General features: G+C 46.1%; 1 protein-coding gene across 2 annotated transcripts in view; it reads right to left on the bottom strand.

Annotated features, from left to right (window-relative positions):
• The window catches only part of MYH10 (myosin heavy chain 10), an 87,150-nt gene that overhangs the window by 50,113 nt on the left and 17,619 nt on the right, over positions 1 to 19,418 (bottom strand). For both annotated transcript variants that reach the window (XM_066331886.1, XM_066331887.1), the window contains exon 4: positions 6,302 to 6,329. In XM_066331886.1, the coding sequence (XP_066187983.1) occupies positions 6,302 to 6,329 (28 nt within the window). The remainder of the gene's footprint in view (positions 1 to 6,301; positions 6,330 to 19,418) is intronic.

Raw genomic sequence — 19,418 nt, 5'->3', positions numbered from 1 at the left:
TACATTTTAAAACAATACAATTTGTTCTTATTGTCAGCAGAGCTTGGGAATGCACTATTAGCTGTGCCTGTAAAGCCAGAGAAATAAGCTTTTCTGTCAGATCACACAAAGAAAGTTTATTACATTTTAAAGGAGGAAAATCTCCTGAAACACATGCAGTGCAGAGAAGCTGGTAAAATAAATACAGCTCAGATGTCAGCTTTGGAAAAAAGGCAGCACGGGGCTGGAAGAATCAGCTGCAGACACAGCAGCAAAGCTGCACAAGCACAGGAAAAGGAGCAGCTTGAAACACATTCCTTGTGTTAAAAACCCTCTAAATCTAACAGAGGGGTGTTTTAGAGAGAGTCTTTATGCAAGACCTCATTCAAAAGCAGCGCTAGAGGATGTTATCATCCCAGTCCTGCTCTCCCTGGAGCTTACAAGAATGCCAAATATTTCCTGCAGCATCGTGGCAAATAGCTCTGCTGCCATTTACTATGAAAGAATTAGAAGATTTAGAATAAAGTCCTTTGCATTTATAGGAATAATGACATCTGCATACTTTGGTTCTTTCCCAGGAGTGCAAACACATGAATTATAAAAAGAAATTAAAATCTTCTACCTCTATCGACCTGCCCAAAAAAGGTAAACTCTGAGTAACACCATGTGCAGTATTTATGGAATGGGGCTGGAATCACAAAGCTAAAGCTTAACTTTTTCTAAACCTTGTTTTAATACAACTCCATCTGTTACCATAAATTAAACAACTAAAGCCCTATGCTGAGAATCAGCCTCACCTCAGTCAGTGGCAGCTCTGCTAAATTATTTCACCTCCAGCCATGGGCTGTGCCAGTGCTGCCAAGGAAGCAAACCCTCCTCAGCTACAGCCTCCAGTTGGAAATACAAGGTTATTCCATCAGTTAGCTGAGGGATCTGTCCCTTGGAAGCCACCTTCCAGGGCCAGGCCAAACAAAGTCTGACGGTGACTGCTGAATTCATGCAGGATCCCATGTCCAAATGCTTTTCCCCCGAGCAGCAAAGCTGCTGCTTTGAAGCAGCTTCATGTACATTTAAAATAGGAAAAGTTTAGCCAGCATGAGCACTTTAAAGTTGAACATGCTTTTGAATTCATTGCATGTAAAGCTGGAGTGTCATTTTCAGTAAAGCCAAGAACTCTCCAGGCAAATTCATCCCAGCTCCAATTTGGTTAGGAAAATCCAGGCACTGACTCAACCAGCTGCAGTTCTTTCTCTAAGCAGCTTGAGCCCAAATCTTGCACAAGAAGCACTTCCAGCCCTGAATGGATTCTCATCTGGAGACCAGGCAGATCAGAGTGGGAGAGGACTCAGGTGATAAGGCAAAGAGGCAGCAAGCAGGGATGGAGCTGCTCCTCCCAGGGAACAGCTCCTCTTCCCACAGCACCACTTCCAATTGCAGCTATTAGCCAGAAACAGGTCGAGTGTCCCTTCCAAGGGGTCTATTCCAAGAGGAAACACTGTTTCTGAAGGAAAATAGGAGTGAAACAGTTGTTTTCCTTACTGCCAGGCAGGCTTGAACACTCACACCTCTTGTGACAGTGACAGCAGCTGCCATGGCAGGGCCACCACCTCCCCCTGACCTGGGAAACGCCTTTTGGACTTCAGCGAAATCAGATGAGGTTGAAGTTGTTTACTGAAGGCCCACTGCACAGCCTGGCCCTTTGCCAGCCCCCTTCCCCAGAGAGCCATCCACCCCATGAGCACAGGCTTCCCACAAAGCACAAAGTGCACGGGCAGCACAGGACACAGGGACACAAACCCACATGTCCAAAGAGCTCTGAAATTCCAAGGCAGGCTTTTCTTTATCTTGCTGCCTGGGAATTGCAGACCAACAATATTCCTGAAGATGTGGAATGTGTTAGGATGGTCAGATGCAGTTGGAGATCATCTCTGTGATTTAAATTCCTGAAAGACTAAACCGAACTAAGTGAGGATTTTACATTTTGGATGGCTGAGTCACTCAAACCCTTCCTTTGGCCCAGGAATTTCAGTCATGAAATGATCAGGAACAAGCCCTGGGATGAGAAGTTCATGTGGCAGCAGAGGGACTATGAAGAAGTGCCACCAGCCCCTCACCAGGTCCCAGCACACAGAACCCAACCTCCTGCTCACAGCTCCCCTGGCCAGCAACGCCTCCTTCCATGGAAACAGCCCCAGACCACAGAAATATGGAAATATGCACTTAAATTGTTTGGAGGAGAAAGTAACTGCCTATGTAAGAGCCCCAACAATGGCCTTTTGTCCTTGCCACAACAGCAGTTGCAAAGAACAGAGGAGACGCTTATTCTCAGGCACAACTGAGCAGATCATCTGCCAGTTACAAATTAACAGATATTTACAGACAAGACGTGTAATTAAAGGGTGTCTTAATCACCTGGTTGATTTTCTGCATGAGGTATAACTGATAGTTTGGAAAAGAGTCATTAATTGGCTTCATTATTTATGTGGCTGCTTTAGAGCTGCTTCCTTTCCCTCCTGATGCTTCTCATCATCTCCACACCACTTGCCATGGGAATGTTACCAGCTGGACTCCAGCCAAGGGTTGTATACAAAAATGTTTGGTATTTGCTGCTGTTGGCCTTTAATAAGCAGCCTCTATTCCCTCCACACCCCATCACTCCTACGGAAGCCAGTTCAGATTAGATATCCTTGTAGGGCTGCAAGCATCTGCTAAACACCTATTTATCAGGCCCAGGCCCAGTTTTGGGAATACCAGAAGTCTGTGGTAAGAGTCTCCACTTCAGAACACACTCCCTTTAAAAGTGCAGCGCAGCACATTTTCAGAGTTGACTTTTTTCAGTATTTTTCAAATTCCTAATTACCACAACGCAGATTTCTTCATCTCGGTCATCAGCATGGCAAGCTCAGGGAGCAGAGAAACACCAAAGCTTAACAAAATAGCAGCTGCAGCTTCTCCAAGGGAAAAACAAAACAACAGTCTGGAAAGCTCTTCAGCACAGCTTCTCATCCCACAGAAACAGGGAAAGGTGCAGGAGGGTCTGGTATGCTGCAATGTTGGCATCACATCTCTGTAAAAATCACTGATGGATGCTGAGTCAACACTGGCTGAAAGCTATTGCTTTTAGATATATATATATATTATTTTTATTATATATATAACTTATAAGCTAGAAGGAACATGAAGTTTCTGGAATTTACATGTATTTTCCTGTCTTTTCAGCAAACTAAGAATTTACAGAGAGAAGGTCCAAAATAAACTTTTGTTCGCAGTCCAGTCGAGGGGGAATGATGAGATGGAAGTTGGTTAAGTCCATCTGCCCAGAAAAGTGCTGCTTTTGAGGGCTGCTCATTTGCTTTTCATTGAAAAGCTGGAAGAACTGAACTCCAAAGCAGAGGAAAGCTCCAGCAGCCTTTCTCACCATCTGTTAGTGGTTAGCAGCCCAAGATTAAACCATCCAACTTCAAAGCTGAAAAGAAATTCTCACCATTGCTGTTTGCTCAGCTCCTCCCATCTCATCTTCAGCCAGGTGATAATCTGGCTTTCACCCATGGATTGTCCAATGGATTTGGGAACTCTAGATGTTCCTGTCTAAGCACAAATGGATCTGACACTCACTAAGTCACAACCAAAGGAAGGCATCTGGAAAACTGAAGAGTCAATCTTTGAAGAGCAAGAACCCAAAGGTTTGTCACCAACCCTAAAGCCAGGAATTCCCCCGAAAGCAGCGCTCCTGGCTGTCAAGAAGAGAAGGGGGCTGGATCCAGAGACCTGGTAAAGAGTCCAAACACTACTGCTGGAGAAGTGACTGCCACTCTAATGACCATGGAAGGTAAAAAATCAGGAAACTTCATCAATAGAAGCAGGGGAAGAGAGGTGAATTTGCAAAGCAGGCAGACCTTCAGCAACACTGGGAGAGCTTTGTCTGCAGCCAATTCCTGTCCAGACAGCCAGAGACAGGGAAATGACAAGCACACCACAACCATCCACTCAGCTGAGGGCACCACTCAGAGGTGGTTTTTTTCCCCATTAGCTGCCCTGAACCACTCCTTCTGGAGAAATTAGGAATTATTCTGAAGGCTTTCAGCTTCAGTAAACATCAGGTTCAATCAGGTGATCCAGGTCCTGAGACAGCAAGTTTGGGATGAGAAGATGAGTCTTATGAACTGCCACAGGAGTTTCTGAAACCACCTCTGGTGTGGTTGACACTCTCCTCACACTTTATTTATTCCTGCCTTAGTCTAGGACCTGCAAAACCAGTGGCATTAAGGGGAACACACAATTTACCTGATCAGCAGAAGCAGCAATGCAAGGGGAGCCTTGGACACTTCCCCACTCCTGATCAAAACATGGCATCTCTTTCCAGCCTGCTACACAAGGGAGTTCCCCATGGCCCTGTTCCCCATGGCCCTGTCCCTCACAAAGAGGATTTAATATCCCAAAATCCTAGTTTATAATGCAGGCCTACAAAAGAATAAGGCTCTCCCCAAGAAGTATGGTGATGTTCTCCCAAGGTCTGGCTGTAAGGACGAGTGTCCCTTCCCATCCCTTACCACCTGAGCTCCAGCTCCTCTGCAAGGCACAGCCAAGCCCAGCCAAGGTGGAACCCAGCACAAATTCCAGGCTGTGTACCAGCTACAAACAGGAATCAATTGTCCACTCAGCACAGATGGATCAAAAGCTCATGAGAACCTTAGAGGTGAGGTAATGACAAAGGTGAAGGCAGCAGAGCTTAGAGGCTTTCCAATCTGTAAATGATCATATTGGACATTCACCAAATCCTGCAGCGCTGCCACTCCAACCTTGTGGGCTTGGCTGACCATGCAAAGGAGAGGAAAGTTCATGGGCAGACACAAAACATGAAGCTACTTCAAAACATTCACCTGGGGCAAGCACACGCTGCCAAAGCATCCACAAACACAGGAGAACAAAGCGTTTCTTCTCACTCTGGGATGCCATCCCTGCTTTGAGGGCTGCTTTGTGCATTGCACATCAAATAGTCATCACACCAAAACAGAAGTCCTGCTAGGAGCAGGAACCACAGACCTAGACAAGCCTGAGTTAACTGCATCCACTTTTATCTTAAATACAGAAGATAAATACATCTTCTTAAATACAGAAGATAAATACATCTTCTTAAATACAGAACTCTTTATGCTTCTATGTCCTCAGGGTCCCAAAATCTTGTATTCATGGTACCCAGAGCTGGAAAAAGCACAGCTTGAAAGGCTCCTCAGTCTTGTACAGACTCTGAGAGTTAGGGCACTTCCACGGGAAGCAGAAGACAGAGATTTGAATCCCTTCATGTCAAGAGGGAAACTGAAGCCAGGTCTCCTTCCAGCAGTCTCCCCACTGAGCTATTCCAGGCAGCAGGACCCTCCCAAACCACATCCCCAAACTGGGGCACCCAAGTGCTGTACCTGCCCCTGTCCCTCAGATTTTGCTGTGCTCTCCCCAAGCCTGCTGACTGCAGGCAGCTCCAGGACAGAGCCAAGGTGTGGTTTCCAGCACAGATGACCCATCCTGACCCCCAGGCTGCTCCCAGCAGGGACAATTCCCCTGCTGCACCTCGTACCTTGGGGCTGGCACACAGAGTGCTGGCCCAGGGAACTGCCCACGAGCAGCAGCACTCTGTGCAGGGCTGGGGTTGGGCCAGCCTGGCTCCCAGAGCAGGCAGGGAATCCTTATCACACTGCTGACACTCCCAGCAGCAGCACAGGAAGCTGCAGGAACACACAGTCCGTGGGGGAGAGGGGAGGAAGCTGGATCACCCCTTCCAGCTGCACTCCAAGCACACAACAGCTCAAGAGGCTCACAAGCCTGAAACTTTTGTTCTGCAGATCCACAGGAAAACCTCAGCTACAGCAAGAAGTTTGCTCCTTGCAGGAGGATGAGTTCAGGTTAAAGGGAACCTTCGTGTCACCTTCCTCAGGGATCCCTTTGGGCAGATCCAAGGCTGAGCTGCTGCTCAGGGTCTCCAGAGCCACTTTTGCATCTTGTCTTCCCCAGGCATTTCCCACTGAGCAGTCACAGCACAGCACTGCAGTGATGGGAACTTCTTAAAGCTTCTGGGTTGGATACAGAGCTCTTCACTGACATTTTTAAATTCCATTTCTTAAGTAGCACATGCCTAGAAAACTCCATCATGTGAATTACAGTATTAAAAGACTATATCCCCATATTAAATATCACTTCATGCTACATCTTCTCCCACTGCCTGTCAAGACTGAAGACCAAGCTTTGACTCCCACAGCTGTATCAGCTGTGACACTCCCTCTCACCATACAGATCCCCAAAAGTGCCCAAGTGAAAAATTGTCACTCACGTGCAGAGAATTGATTGGTCCTCACGGTCTGTAAAACAAGAATAAACATGGTTATAGGGCTTTGTTTACACTGCTCTGTAATCTGCAAAACAGTTTCTTTTAATTGAGTATTTCTAACAGTCATCTTTTCAGTTTAGCAATTCTAAGGATGCTCTGAAGAAATTTTAATAACATCCCTTTAATAATATCCTCATTTCACAAGCACACACCCCTCAAACAACAGCTTAGAAGTTCCTAAAAGTCCTGACATTTCAGATAATGAATTCAAAATTAATATAAATTTATATTAAATTTAATCATCATCCACAGTAAGTTTAAATTATCTTTCCAGATAAAGTAGACATAACACTTCTTATTCTGAATGGATGAAGAATATAAAACCTTACACGAGGAGAAAATCAGTTTCAAGCACACAGTACTGACAAACCACATACTTGGAAAGAGCACTGCCATCTCCAGCAAACAAGTGCTTTCCTCCCCAGCTTTTTGTTTTCTTTTCTAAATGAACATGCAGGCCTGAAGAGCTCCCAGAATTCAGCTTATTCATGAAAACCTTGTCCAAAGGGCATCCAGGGAAACCAAAAATGCTGCAGAGCTGTGGCTCAGCACTTCTGTGCCACACAGAGCCACGCTCGTGACCTTTCAGGAGAACTCCTGAAGGTCAGGTATAGCCTGCAAGGGCTATTTCATCATGACAAAAGCTTCACAGAATATATTTCAGCACCATATTAAAAATTATATGATCAAAACATTGGGATATACCTGCAGCAAGTAAAATATTTCAGTTGAAGTCTTTCAGAGCAGGCAGATGCTCCTGCATGCTGCCAGCACAGGCTGAGCCACAGATGCCACCCCTGCAAGTTTTAACACGAGGGTGACAAAACATGAAGGTGCTTTCTGGCTGAAAAAATGTTAAAAACATGCAGTCAGTTGTACTTGGAGCCTGTTGTTTAAAAATATTAAGAGCTAGGAGTGATCCCCTGGCCTGCTGTGCAGAGCACAGCTCTGGGCTGTGCTTCACCAGGTCAATCTGCCAGTGACTGTGTCCTGAAAGCAGATGTGAACCCTAAAAATCCCTCCCAAGGGTAACCAAACAGCAGAATGTGTGCAGGAGAACTCAAAAATACTAGTTCAGATTATTAGGAGTGGGAAAGAAAAATTCCAAGAGTTGGTAACTCCCCTGACAAGAGTGCAGGGATGCTCCTGGATCATTCCCTCCAGCTGCATGGGGTACAGCCACTCCTGCACACCAAAAAAAAGGAATGAGAAGCCTGGGACTGCAAGAACTGAAAGATGAGAGGGGCGAAAATCAGTGGGAGCATGATGAGAGAAACATGAAGAAAACATTAATGTTCTTCTGGGTTTGATATCAGGCAGCAGGTCCTGCAAGACCTATCCCAAAGAGGCTTTTGGTGGCAGGAGCAGAGGCAGGGCAGGGGCACAGCTGGGTGTCCTGCACAGACAGAGGAGTGCAGCCAGTGACCCTGACCTGCTCCAGGGCAGCCAGCAGTGACTCAGGCACTGAGGCACAAGCTCAAGGTGACGCAGGACAGCACAGAGCATTTGTTCTTTCACAAGAAACAGCTGAATGGAAGCCAAGTTGGGACCGTGAGTAGAGTTGAAAGTTTGTCCTTCTCAGCTTTAGTATTTACTGAGACATTTCTTTTAAGTGACAAGTTGATTTTTCTCTTTCTTACTTCTCAAGAATAACTTCACTCTAATTTTGGCACCGTAGCTGGGTCATTACCTCAAAAGACACAGCCTCCTCTAAAACTAGACCTCTTCAGTTTAGCACTTCAAAAAGGTTAACACAGCTAGCATTTGCCTTGAAGTTTCATTTATTTACAGACAGTGTGAGTTTGTCGATGCTTTGTATCATGACATTTGTTACCTGTGCATTTACTATGCAATGCTACTGTGCCACAACACACAAGGCACACTATTAATGAATTTTCTTACCCAATTAGTCCTAGAGGAAATCTACGAGCCCAGAAAGTTGTATTTATTTGTAATTGCCAGAAGCCCCAGCAAGCTTTTTAACTTTCTCTGTCCAGGAGCCTGAACTGACACAGCCCTTATCAAGTCAATTATCTGCACTCATGTATGTCCCTCCAAATCCACTTCTCTGTGTCCATCTGGACTCTAAACCTCACAGACCAGGAAAGTGGAAGGAAGACAACAGCAAGCTTCAATTTTGCCTTGTGGTGCCTTCCCAGAACTGACAGTACCCAAACCCACACATGAAGGTTCAGGGTGATGCCTCACACAGTGTCAAATGCCAGCTGCCCTCTGACCCAGGAAAGAGCTGATCTCCCCAGAGTCACTCTGGAAAAGCCCCTGACAAAATAACTAAGGTGGAAAGGTTATTTATGGCTGGTTTCTGTCTTCCCCCAAATAACACAGTGTGTCTGCAGCCTTGATTTCAGAGCCCACGTGTGGCTCTTGCCAGATTTACTCTCTGGGGTGAGGAAGAAGCTCTAAACTCCTCTGAGGGTTTGGCTGGTCAGGGGTTAAAGCAACTCCCTAATCAAAGATGCTCAGTAAGTCAATCCCGTTCAATCAGGTGAATAGGAGCACGAGGATGAGGACATTTAAGAGGTAATGAAATAACACCAAGCTCTAAATTTAAGTATCATCATAAGACAGCCCTTTGGTTTTAATCACAAACCAAAACAGGCATGTCACACTGGAATCTACCACTTATACAGCTTGGATTTAAATATAATCCAAGGTCTTCAAGTGACACTGAAGACTACAACATTCAAGTTATGCAGGAAAAGATTTTACACAATATCCCTAAATTTAAAATCAGGGTTAGAGTCTATGAATTAAAAAAAAAAAAAATTATTTTCTGCTGATGAAGTAACATTTTCTATAGACTAGGAGATCTTTTAGAATGGAAAAATCTGGAAGCATGAAGGCAATACCACCTGATATTCCAAAAACTTCCAGCTTGAGGCTGGAGCTCCCCTGCTGCTGTAATTCAACTTGAGCAGCTGTTGATGTCTCCGTTTCCTCTGCCCCTGTCCCATCCTATTCCTCCCCTGGAACCAGCAGCTGACTGGGCACATGCACAGTAGCTGATGAAACAGCAAAATTTAGTTTTTGACCAGATCAGCTCCCTGGTGGAGTTTGTAACAGAGCCAGACAAACACTAAAATGAGCACATGGAAAATGAGAATCACCTCTTGTGGCAGCTGCTGAGGCTCTGCTCACCCAAAAGCCGCTGTGAAAAGCACATTGGCCAACTCAGGCGAGCTGCAAACCATTCCCAGCACAAGGTTCCACCTCCTCCCGTCCCCAGGAGTGAATTTCTGCCCCTCTCACCTCCACCCACAGGCAGGATCTGAGCCCCAGGTGAGGAGCAGCCAGAGCCAGCCCAGGGCTGGGAGCAGCAGCAGCCCCGTGAAATCCCTGTACCACCGGGACAAACCCTTGGAGGAGAGGCCAAGGAGAATTACCAGATCACTACACAGGAAGAATTAGAGCTCTAAAAGTCATTTTTACATTTTTACTCTGCTCTCCCCTCCCCAGAGGAATTAGCTCTGGGGACAGCACTTGGCAGCTGCTCAAACAAACCTGGTGCTTGGCTGCAAAAGGGTTTTTAGAAATCCAGTCAGAAGAGATCCTGATGTCGTAACAAAATGCAGGAAGTTTTGACAGTCAGAACACAAGAACACTGGACTTTACAGCCCTTCCTTCACCAAGCTATATCTCCCAAAATAGACTAGATCTAATAAACCCCCTGGTAACTCCAGGGGAAGGCTCCAGATGTACATTAAACATTTATTGGGTAATTGGTTCAGGCAGGATGTTCTGAGAAGTTCTACTTCAAAGTTATAGACTTAGTCTACAGAAGAATTGCAGTATTTTAAAAGCAGCTTTTCTTAAAGGTGTGTCTTTGTTCTGCTCTGGTCACACTGTAGTTATTTATAAACTGATCCAAGACTGTCAAACAGAAAAGCAAAAATCTGTCTTCAAGTTTCCCACCGAAACTCAAAGGCAGCAACACTTCAAGCACAGGAACACTCTCACACAACAGCCTCTACAACTGGCTGTGCTCCAATGAGCCTTTAATATATTGATATTTTAAGTATTGCAAATGTCCAGATCTCTCTCCCAACTGGACTGGGAATGAATGGGAGAAGCCACCTGGAGCTCCCCCTAAGTGAACTGCCCAGGCACAAAGGCAGTTTTTAATTAGCATCATTCACTGATCAATGAAAACAATCCCACAGGTACCTCACCTGCTTTCAGCTTTAACCTCTCTCTGATTAAAATTCTTATCAAACAGTAACTTTTATACAGACACTGACTGTCTCACAACCCCCTTATTTAAGGTAAGAACATGAAATAAGTGTGCCAAGGTGAAAAAAGTTCAATCTGCTTTCCCAGTTCAGGCTGAAGTGAAAGCAATGGGCTACCAGACATTCAGCCAGCAGAAAATCCTGCAGAGGAAAATGGTCTTTATTGGCAGGTTATTATTTGTCTTCCCTCAAATCCAAGCACAAAATTCTTGTGGATCATTCACTTTGGCATAGCTTTTCCTTTTCTCTGTCCAGAGCAGTGATCAAACGTCAGCCCCATTTCTGGAGCAGACATTAAAAAAATTTCCTGCTTTTTTGGGAGGTGGAGGAGGCAAGTTCTTTGATATTTCTCCAACAGGAGAAATCACTGGCTTTCTAAGAAGAGGCCTTGTGCAGGGGAATGGAGGGCTCTTGTTTATTTGAAGGTGGTGTTTGATCCTCAGGTGCCACCGAGCACATCCCAGGCACAGCTCCCTGGTGCACGGCCTTGTTTGTTGTGGATGCAGGCTCCAAGGAGCTGGTGAAAACGTGCCCTGTGCTGTAGGTGAACAGGCTCAGATATCCATCAACCCAAGGTCATTTAAAAATTGCATTCCTGACGAGTTCTGTGAGGAGGGGTCAGTGCCTGGGGGACAGAGAGCTTCCCACCAGCACAGGTTTTGCTGCTGCCAGAGCACTCCCAGGACCTGTCCATTGATGTTACCTGACAAGAAGAGCACACAGGTGTCCCACAACCTGTCACTCCTCAAGTCCAAGCTTCCAATTATTCTCTTTTTCCTATTTTTCTGCTGGGCAGATAAGCATGGGAAGAGATCTGGTTACACAGATGAAGCACGCCTTTTTAATTTGTGTTTGTCTTTAAAATGTTGCCTGGTTACTCCCTAAACTATCATCAAACACTTAGCACTGTGAAGTGACTTGCAACAAACACCTCCAGCCAGAGCCAACAGAAAGAGTGACAGGCACAAGTTTGTTTGCTGGGCACCTACCAGGCCAAATGTGCCCTGACACACTTCTGGGCACCACCAGATTTCTGGTTATCCTACATTTCACCTCTGTGGGCAGCTCACTCCCTTCTGCACTTCCCAAAGCCAGGGCAGCTCCCAGGAATAAATCAGCATTGTGCCCTCAGTGACCCATCAAACACCTCAGGGAACTTTGCAGGAAGCAGGACATTTGCTATTGATATTTCAAGTTTTAACACCTAAATTTCACCCAGTTAAAACTGTTTAAAGTTTTAAAGGAGCTGAACTGACACATGCAGCAGTGCTACAGGAGCTGGGCAGTATCACTGTCAGGTCACCCTCCTCGGGAGGTTTCAGGTGACTAAAGGACGGAAACATCACAGGCATCTCCAAGAAACGTGAGCAGGATCATTGCATCATCCTTCCAAAGGCTGAAAGGAACCTCTGGGAGTCAGAAACGCTCAAGGATATTCCAGGAGAAGCCATCTCTCTTGGTGCACCTTCAAATTGCACTTTTTTCTTTCTTCTTGCCTTGTCATCATCAGCTCATTCATATATTGGTCACATTTTACATCCAACTTTTATTTCTTGGAAGCTGTCAAGCAATGAACTTGCAGAAATTCTCTGTCCTAAAAGGTGTAACATTAATTTAGACTAGAGGAAAGATCAGATTCAGGTACAGCCCAATCCCTCATGGGTGTCCAGTGGTTTTAAGTCCTAGAATAATAATATTTATCAGCTTTGCTTCATCAGTGGCCAGACACTTCTCTCTCAGAACACTGCAAGGCCCCAGAACTGCTCAGACATCACCCCATGGAGAATTACATCAACCCTCTCCCTGCAGCCCAGCTTCAAAGGCAGATCCAGCAGCGCTGCTTTAAATCACTCAGCAGTCCCCAGCCCTGGGTGTTCACCTGCCATTTCCCACACAGGGTGATCCACCCCAGACACAGGCAGTGGCTCCTGCGTTTCCTCTGCCTGCCTGAGAGCTGGCAGCTCCAGCTGCCACAGAACAAATCAGCATTTCACTGCTGCCCTTACTGCAGGAGATGTCCAGCTCTGCAGTGATGGGTCAATACAACACCTCTTCACTGAGAGGTGGGGCACTGATGTAAACACTCCAGGTGCTCCTGCTATTTGTGAAGTTAAAATAACAGCAGCTTTTATTAAAAAAAGACAAGTGGTTCTATCCCTTCCTCCGGAACATCTGAGATAAATCCCAATAGCCACGCTGCAGGTTTGCTGCTGGCTGGAACATGAAGTTAATAATTAGCAGTGATACATAGTAGAGGTCACTCAAAGCCCAGTCATGGCTTACCCTGCCACTCGTTACAGTGACCCAGAGCACTGGATACAGGATTTTTTGTATGTCTGCAGCACCCGAGGTGACCACGCTCATTATTCCCTCACCCAGCACAGCCCCAGCCTGGGAGGACTCAGCCAAGCTGTGAATTGTGACTATTTTAGAAATCACGAGTGAGGCATTTGCAACATTAGCTTGAAATTCCCCAAATTCCTGAGGAGAAAACTGTGACATGCTGAGCACTGCCAGCCAGGCCTGAGTCAGCACAAGAGCACAAAACAAACAGGACTCTGTCCTGCCCACTGCAACTGGGGGCAGCTTCTCCACCACACGCCAGGGAGAACTGCAATTTTACTTTTTAGCACTAATTAAGTTGGAAGAACCTGAAATATGGTTTTGTTTTCACTGTCAGTCTTCCCTTTATTAACGACCATTAAGAAAAGCTTTAGTAGATCTAATTTAGGAATTACAACAGAGCTGCTACGTTTATGAACAGCAGTTCATAGGCAATGTGCTGCTCCCCTAAGAAATTCAAACAGCTCTGGGTTGATTCCTGCAGCCTTTTCAAGCAGGGGGCTGCAGTAATTTCAGAGATGAGCGGAGCACACAAGGCAGCTGCAGCACAGAGGAAGGAAATCAGGGCAAACTCCCTGGGCTGTGAGTGCCCCTGATGGCCACAGTGCCAAGCTCAGCTCCTGGGCCCAGCTCACTGCCCAGCCTGGGCACACAGGAGCCTTTCAGCAGCTCAGCTCAAGGGCACTGACAATCCAGAGGGGAAAACTCTGACTGCCCCAGCCAGAGATGGCAGGATTTGCTCTCTGAGGAGCTACGGACACACAGAGCAGCAGATCTCTGCCTCCCTGGTTTGTGGCTCCCAAGGAACCCTCCCAGGAGAAATGAAAATCCACACAGGCCATCCCTACACTTACATTTCGGTTCTTATTTGCATTCTGCTTAGCAGTACCCTAAGATTAGTAGGAGCTGGCAAGCCACAGGCTGGACAAGGTTTGTTTGGAGTGCAGAGCACTCAGCACAGCAGTGGTTTCCACTCTCCATCAATCCTGCTTAAGTTGTTCTACTTCCCACGTAGAGTAATTTTGTTTAGACAAAGATTACACTGTCAACTGAGACAATGATTCAAGGAGGCCCTTTAGCTGTAAGATCTGCCATGTAAGCTCACTCATTGAACTTCTGCTCTCCTCCTTTCCAAACAAACAACCAAGCACAAACCACTTAACAGAACGGGCTGGCAACTCTCAGAGCAGTGCCCTCTTTCCCAAGCTGTTTGATCGTGCCTGAACTCCAGGAGTTTGGACAGAGAGCAAGTGTGACAACAGTGACACAGCAGGAGCATGGTCTGGCCACACACAGGGCACAGCTCACACCTCACACCACCCCCCAAAGCAAGGCCAGCCACGTATTTCATGGCAGCCATCAAATTCTCCTGCAGTTTCCTCATCCAAGTATTCCTGCTCATGCATTCCTCACACAGGCTTTAAGCTCCCACTGTATCCTGAGGAACAGACTATCACAGTCGAGCTCTGCTGTTAAAAAAATTGCTTCTTTTTGCTGTTTTTAACATGTTAACTGGCAAATCTCAAGTAATGACTATTTTCCTGAATAGGAAGAGATGGGTGGAGGAGGCTCCCTATTCCCTCTGCCTGTGCCACTTCACATTTAGACTTGCGTCACATCTGACCTGAATTGTCATTTTCTTACTGAAAAGTTTTTGTTCATTCTGCTGCTTCTTTCAATGTCTCCTGCCCCATTTCCTCTTTACCCAAAGCAGCCCAGGGCTGTGCAAAGTGCACATAAAGTCACAGAAAGGTTTGGGTTGGAAGGAAATTTAGAGATCATCCAGTGCCACCCCTGCCATGGCAGGGACACCTCCCACTGTCCCAGGCTGCTCCAAGCCCCAGTGTCCAGCCTGGCCTTGGGCACTGCCAGGGATCCAGGGGCAGCCCCAGCTGCTCTGGGCACCCTGTGCCAGCCCTGCCCACCCTGCCAGGGAACAATTCCTTCCTAATCTCTAATTTAAACTTCGGCTTTTTCAGTTTAAATCAATTCCCCATATCCTGTCACTCCATCCCTTGTCCCTCTCCAGCTCTCTTGGAGCCCCTTTAGGCACTGGAAGGAGCTCTAAGGTCTCCCCAGAGCTTTTTCTTCTCCAGTTCCCAGAGCATCATCCTGGTGCCTCCTCTGGCCTGGCGTCAGCAGCTCCTTCCTGTGCTGGGTCCCTGAGCTGCAGGCAGCTCTGCAAGTGGGGTCTCACCTGTGTTTGTGATGTACTCTAAGTCTATACATTATAAAAATATTATATTATTATAGATTGAGTATATGTATTATGAAAGTTGAAAAACAATGTGTCAAGTCTATGGTAAAAATGTCTCCTAGATTGATCCCTTTTCCACTTACTCCTCACATTCTCTACCTGATTTATAACCACAGCTGACAGCTGCATTTAGATGTCCACAGACCCTTCATCCCTTCAGCTCCTGCTTAAGCAGCTCCAACATTGCCAAGGGAATTCATCCTTCCCAAGATATTTATGCACAAAAAGCACAAACAGAGGAATGCAGGTTCCAGGGTTTGCAGCAGCAACTCCCAAACCATAAAAAGCACCAAACAATGGGCAAGATTGACCAATCTTTAACCAGTTCTTTGCCCACAGGAAGGCCTTTGGTCACACTGCTTACAATCCCCCCTTTGGTTAGCATTGTTATCAAATTCCTTTGGGAAAGCTGATCATGAGTACAGTGGTCTCCAGATTTTGAGCAGGGCCCTCAGAGATGGCACCAGTAGCTCACATCTGGCTCCTCTGCTGCCAAATGTTGTGTGCAGCACAGTCCACCAGCTATTCCATCCCTGAGATTAAGGATTTGGTTCTTGCAGATTTTCTATTTTCAGCATTTTCTATTTATTAACCGTTCAGGGAACGATTTCCTGCTATTTTCCACAAGAACTTCCCTGAGCATCTTCACAGCAGATATAGATAAAGAGGAAGACACCTATTTTTTCCTGCTTTCTCTTCTGCATTTTCCTTCTCCACACCACCTGATGGCTTCACCACTACTTGGAAAAAGCCCTAGAACAGGATGAATTGGAATGCCCCGGGGTGACCAGAAAGCCATGAGCTTTTATCCACCTCGTTCTCTGAAACAGATGCACAACTCCTCGCAACTCTGAGTCCTTGAGGAAGGCTCACAAAGTCTGCCAGGAATTCCTGAGCAGCCAAATACCTGAGAGCATCAAGCTTGGACAAGTGAAAGGAGGCTGGAGACACAGCAAAATATAAATTCACAACTGTGCTGCTGATGTGAGCCCGGGGTCAGAGACACAGAGCAGGACACCAGCAGCCCTCACTGCTAAGGGATAAACCCTGCTCTGCCGCTTGCTTGCTGCCTTGCCAAAGGATAAAGAAATTGCAGTCCAAAGGAAGGGGGAGGAAAAAGGAGCTGGCAAGTGCTGGCAGTGGCAGCATGGCAGAGCTGCACTCTGAGCCCAGCAGCCCAGAGAACACAGGCACGACTGACAAACCAGCTCTGTGCACAGCACACAGCACAGGGCTCTCGTGCTGCTCTCCAGATCACAACACACTGAAGGGTTTGTTACATCAAGGCATTGCTGCTTGTGCCTGTCATCTCCAGGCTTGAGCCAAGCAGGAGTAAATTATCCATTTCACAACTACCTAGAAATAAAAGGGGTTTAATTTAAACTAAAGCTCCAGTGCAGGGAGCAGGTGCTGACTGAGTAATCGCACAAAATGATTCATCTCGTGAATGATTTCCCAAGTTGGATGCACTTAGTCTTGAATTCCTGTCTGTAGGCATAGTCACAATTCAATTATAAGGCCAGCTTGCATAGCAAGTTTTAAAATTAAAGTAATCTCTGGTTGCTCAGAATATCAGCCAAAAAAGCCCATGGAAGTGGCTCATCTATTGCAGCATTTCACTTCAGAGGTGGGAAGAAAACCGAGGCACTGAAGAACTTAAAAATTCCTTATGTAACACTTGTCACTCCTGCTTCATTTGTAAATACAAGAAAGTTACTGAAATGACATAAAAACAAGATGTCAACTTTGAAGCAATTAAGCCTCAAGAGAGAGCTGTAAGTATCATTATTCCTAATGAAGTGCCCAACCTTGAGGCTGAACAATAAACAGGGATCCAGTCACATTTCGACACAGAGAAGGACAAAGGTCAGTTAAGAACTAAAACTTTTCCAACAATAACAGAAAAAGCTTAAAATGCAGTTTCTAGAACTAGATTGTGTAAGCTCAACTGAGCCTGTCCAATTAGTACTTGCTACTGATGCCATTCACAGCTGGCCAAGCAAGGTGCAATAACTGCAATCATGACAACTCCCAGCCCCTGAATCACACAGGTTTAATATCAAGAGACTGAGCAGAAAAATGAGGGGAAGGAGATGAAATATTGCAAAACAAGTTCAGCTGACAGAAGTATTCATCATTTTACTTCAAATACAAAAATAATGAGGCAGAAGACTGCTTCAGCATGATGGATTTCTAGTTTTCTTACTTTGTTTCTTGCTTCAAGAATCTCTTTCCCTGCACCCAGCCATGAAGACACTGCATGTGACACCCCTGGAGGTGTACAGGCAGTCTGGATGTTAATGGTACTGTCTCCTGAGTGGACCAAGGGAAACCCCAGAATTCTCCATGTAACAATAAAGGGACCTGTGAATCCTTCACATGACATTTGCCAAGCAGCCAGTTCTGCTGGGATCATCATCCTGCACTTTGTAACTCACTAAAAGGCCTTGGGGACTCTTTTGGGAAGTCAAGATGTAATGAAAATACCAAGAACATTAATGGCACATTTATCAGGTTCCACCTGCTCCTCACAACAGAGAACACCAACCATCACTCCCAAGTCTTTCAGTCTCAAAGCAATTTTCCCCTCTTCCATTTGAAGATTTAACAGACCTTTAAAAGAAGAAAATTGTCTTCTTTTAGTTTCAATTCTTTTCTTCCGTACCTGGGGGTGGATATGCCCTCAAGGGAGGACTTAAATCAAGATTAACTACAAATATAGCTCAATAAGATGTTTTTAAGAGAGAAGTATTGCACCTGTAGGCAGTTCTGGCTTCTCCAACACCAAGTGTTCCCTTCCCGTCTCACGCCGTTTCCGATAAACCTTCTCTGCAGCAGGATTAAAGGCAGGCCTAAAATATCAGTGCTAATTTGGTGCTCATCAAGATGTCCTCAGGGAAACAGGATAAAAAGGAGAGACTAAGCATAATTATACAAGAGTAATATTAATAGGCAAGCTGGGCTTTAGTGACAAAAAGTCAACAAGTTTTCCTTAATATTCCTTCCAAAGCAACTTGTACGTCACCGAATGAAGAGGAACAATAAAACAAAGCCACACTTCCTCTAGAAATCCAGTGGGAAAACTGGAAAGGAAGAGGGAAAAGAGAAAGTCAGCTGTGGAAAAAGCACTAGAGAAAAATTTATGAGTGCTGCTTTCGCACAGTCAGATCTCCCTTGCTGGTGAAGTACTGTCACAGACCTATCAGCCCTAGGAAATTCCTTTTCTTCAACAAAACCCGAGTCTGTGGCAAATTTTTACGGCCCACAACTTTTAGCAGGACTGAAGAACACTAGCAAGGCTTGCAAATTGTATAACCAAACAGAATTAAGGTCAACATTGTCACAGGGATTAGAGCAGCAATTCCTCATGATCATGTCAAGTGTGCAGCAATGCTCTGTGGGGCCAGCAGCAGCCCTGCCCCACTGCTGGGGTATTTATTCCACTCCAGCAGCCCTGGGATATGGGTACTCCCTGCTTCACCTCCTCCTCAGGGAAATGAAGGGAAAGTGCAGCAGAAATCCACTAAACCACCTGTGAAGTAACACCCTACTACCACAGCACTTTGAAAAATAATTACTGGGGGAAAGAGAGGGGAAATCCAGTCTGGAAAGCTGAATTGCAGGTTATTATCTTCTGCGGTCAGGCACTGGGTAATGAGTCTTTTCCTGAAGAGAAATCCTGACTGGCATAACTAGAATGCAGCCCAAGTCCTGCTTGTCTCAAACAACTCGATCTTTAATGCAACTGCTGCAGCAAAGGCAGCGCTCAGGAGATCAGCACTGCCTAAGTTTTGCTTTTCTCTGCAGAACTGGCTCCCTGTTGCAACAAATCCCTGTTGCCTCCCAGCGCTGACCCATCCATCTGCAACACTCAGAGAACAATTGTGCACCTCCCTCTCTGGTGGCAGCCTCCAGAAGTCACTCTGTCTCCCTGGGGAATCCATTCCCCCTCCAAACTGGGTTCTCAGCCCTATTCCGTGTGTCAGAGCTCTTCCCCCACCCTGTGCCCTCTGTGTTTGGCAGGCACTGACCCACATTTCCAGCCCATCCTTCCCTCCCCAGAGGGCACAGGGAGGGCTGACCTGGGCAGCCAGAGGGGCACGAGGTCCCCCCAAACAGGAAATTCTTCAGGGGGCCAAGAACAGAGCAGGGTTTGATGGCTGGCAGGCAGCAGTGGATCCACACAGACCTTTCCCACCACAGCACACAT

Source organism: Sylvia atricapilla, chromosome 18, assembly GCF_009819655.1.
Source record: "Sylvia atricapilla isolate bSylAtr1 chromosome 18, bSylAtr1.pri, whole genome shotgun sequence".
NCBI classification, from domain to species: Eukaryota; Metazoa; Chordata; class Aves; order Passeriformes; family Sylviidae; genus Sylvia; species Sylvia atricapilla.
This window is presented reverse-complemented; position numbering and strand designations above follow the sequence as displayed.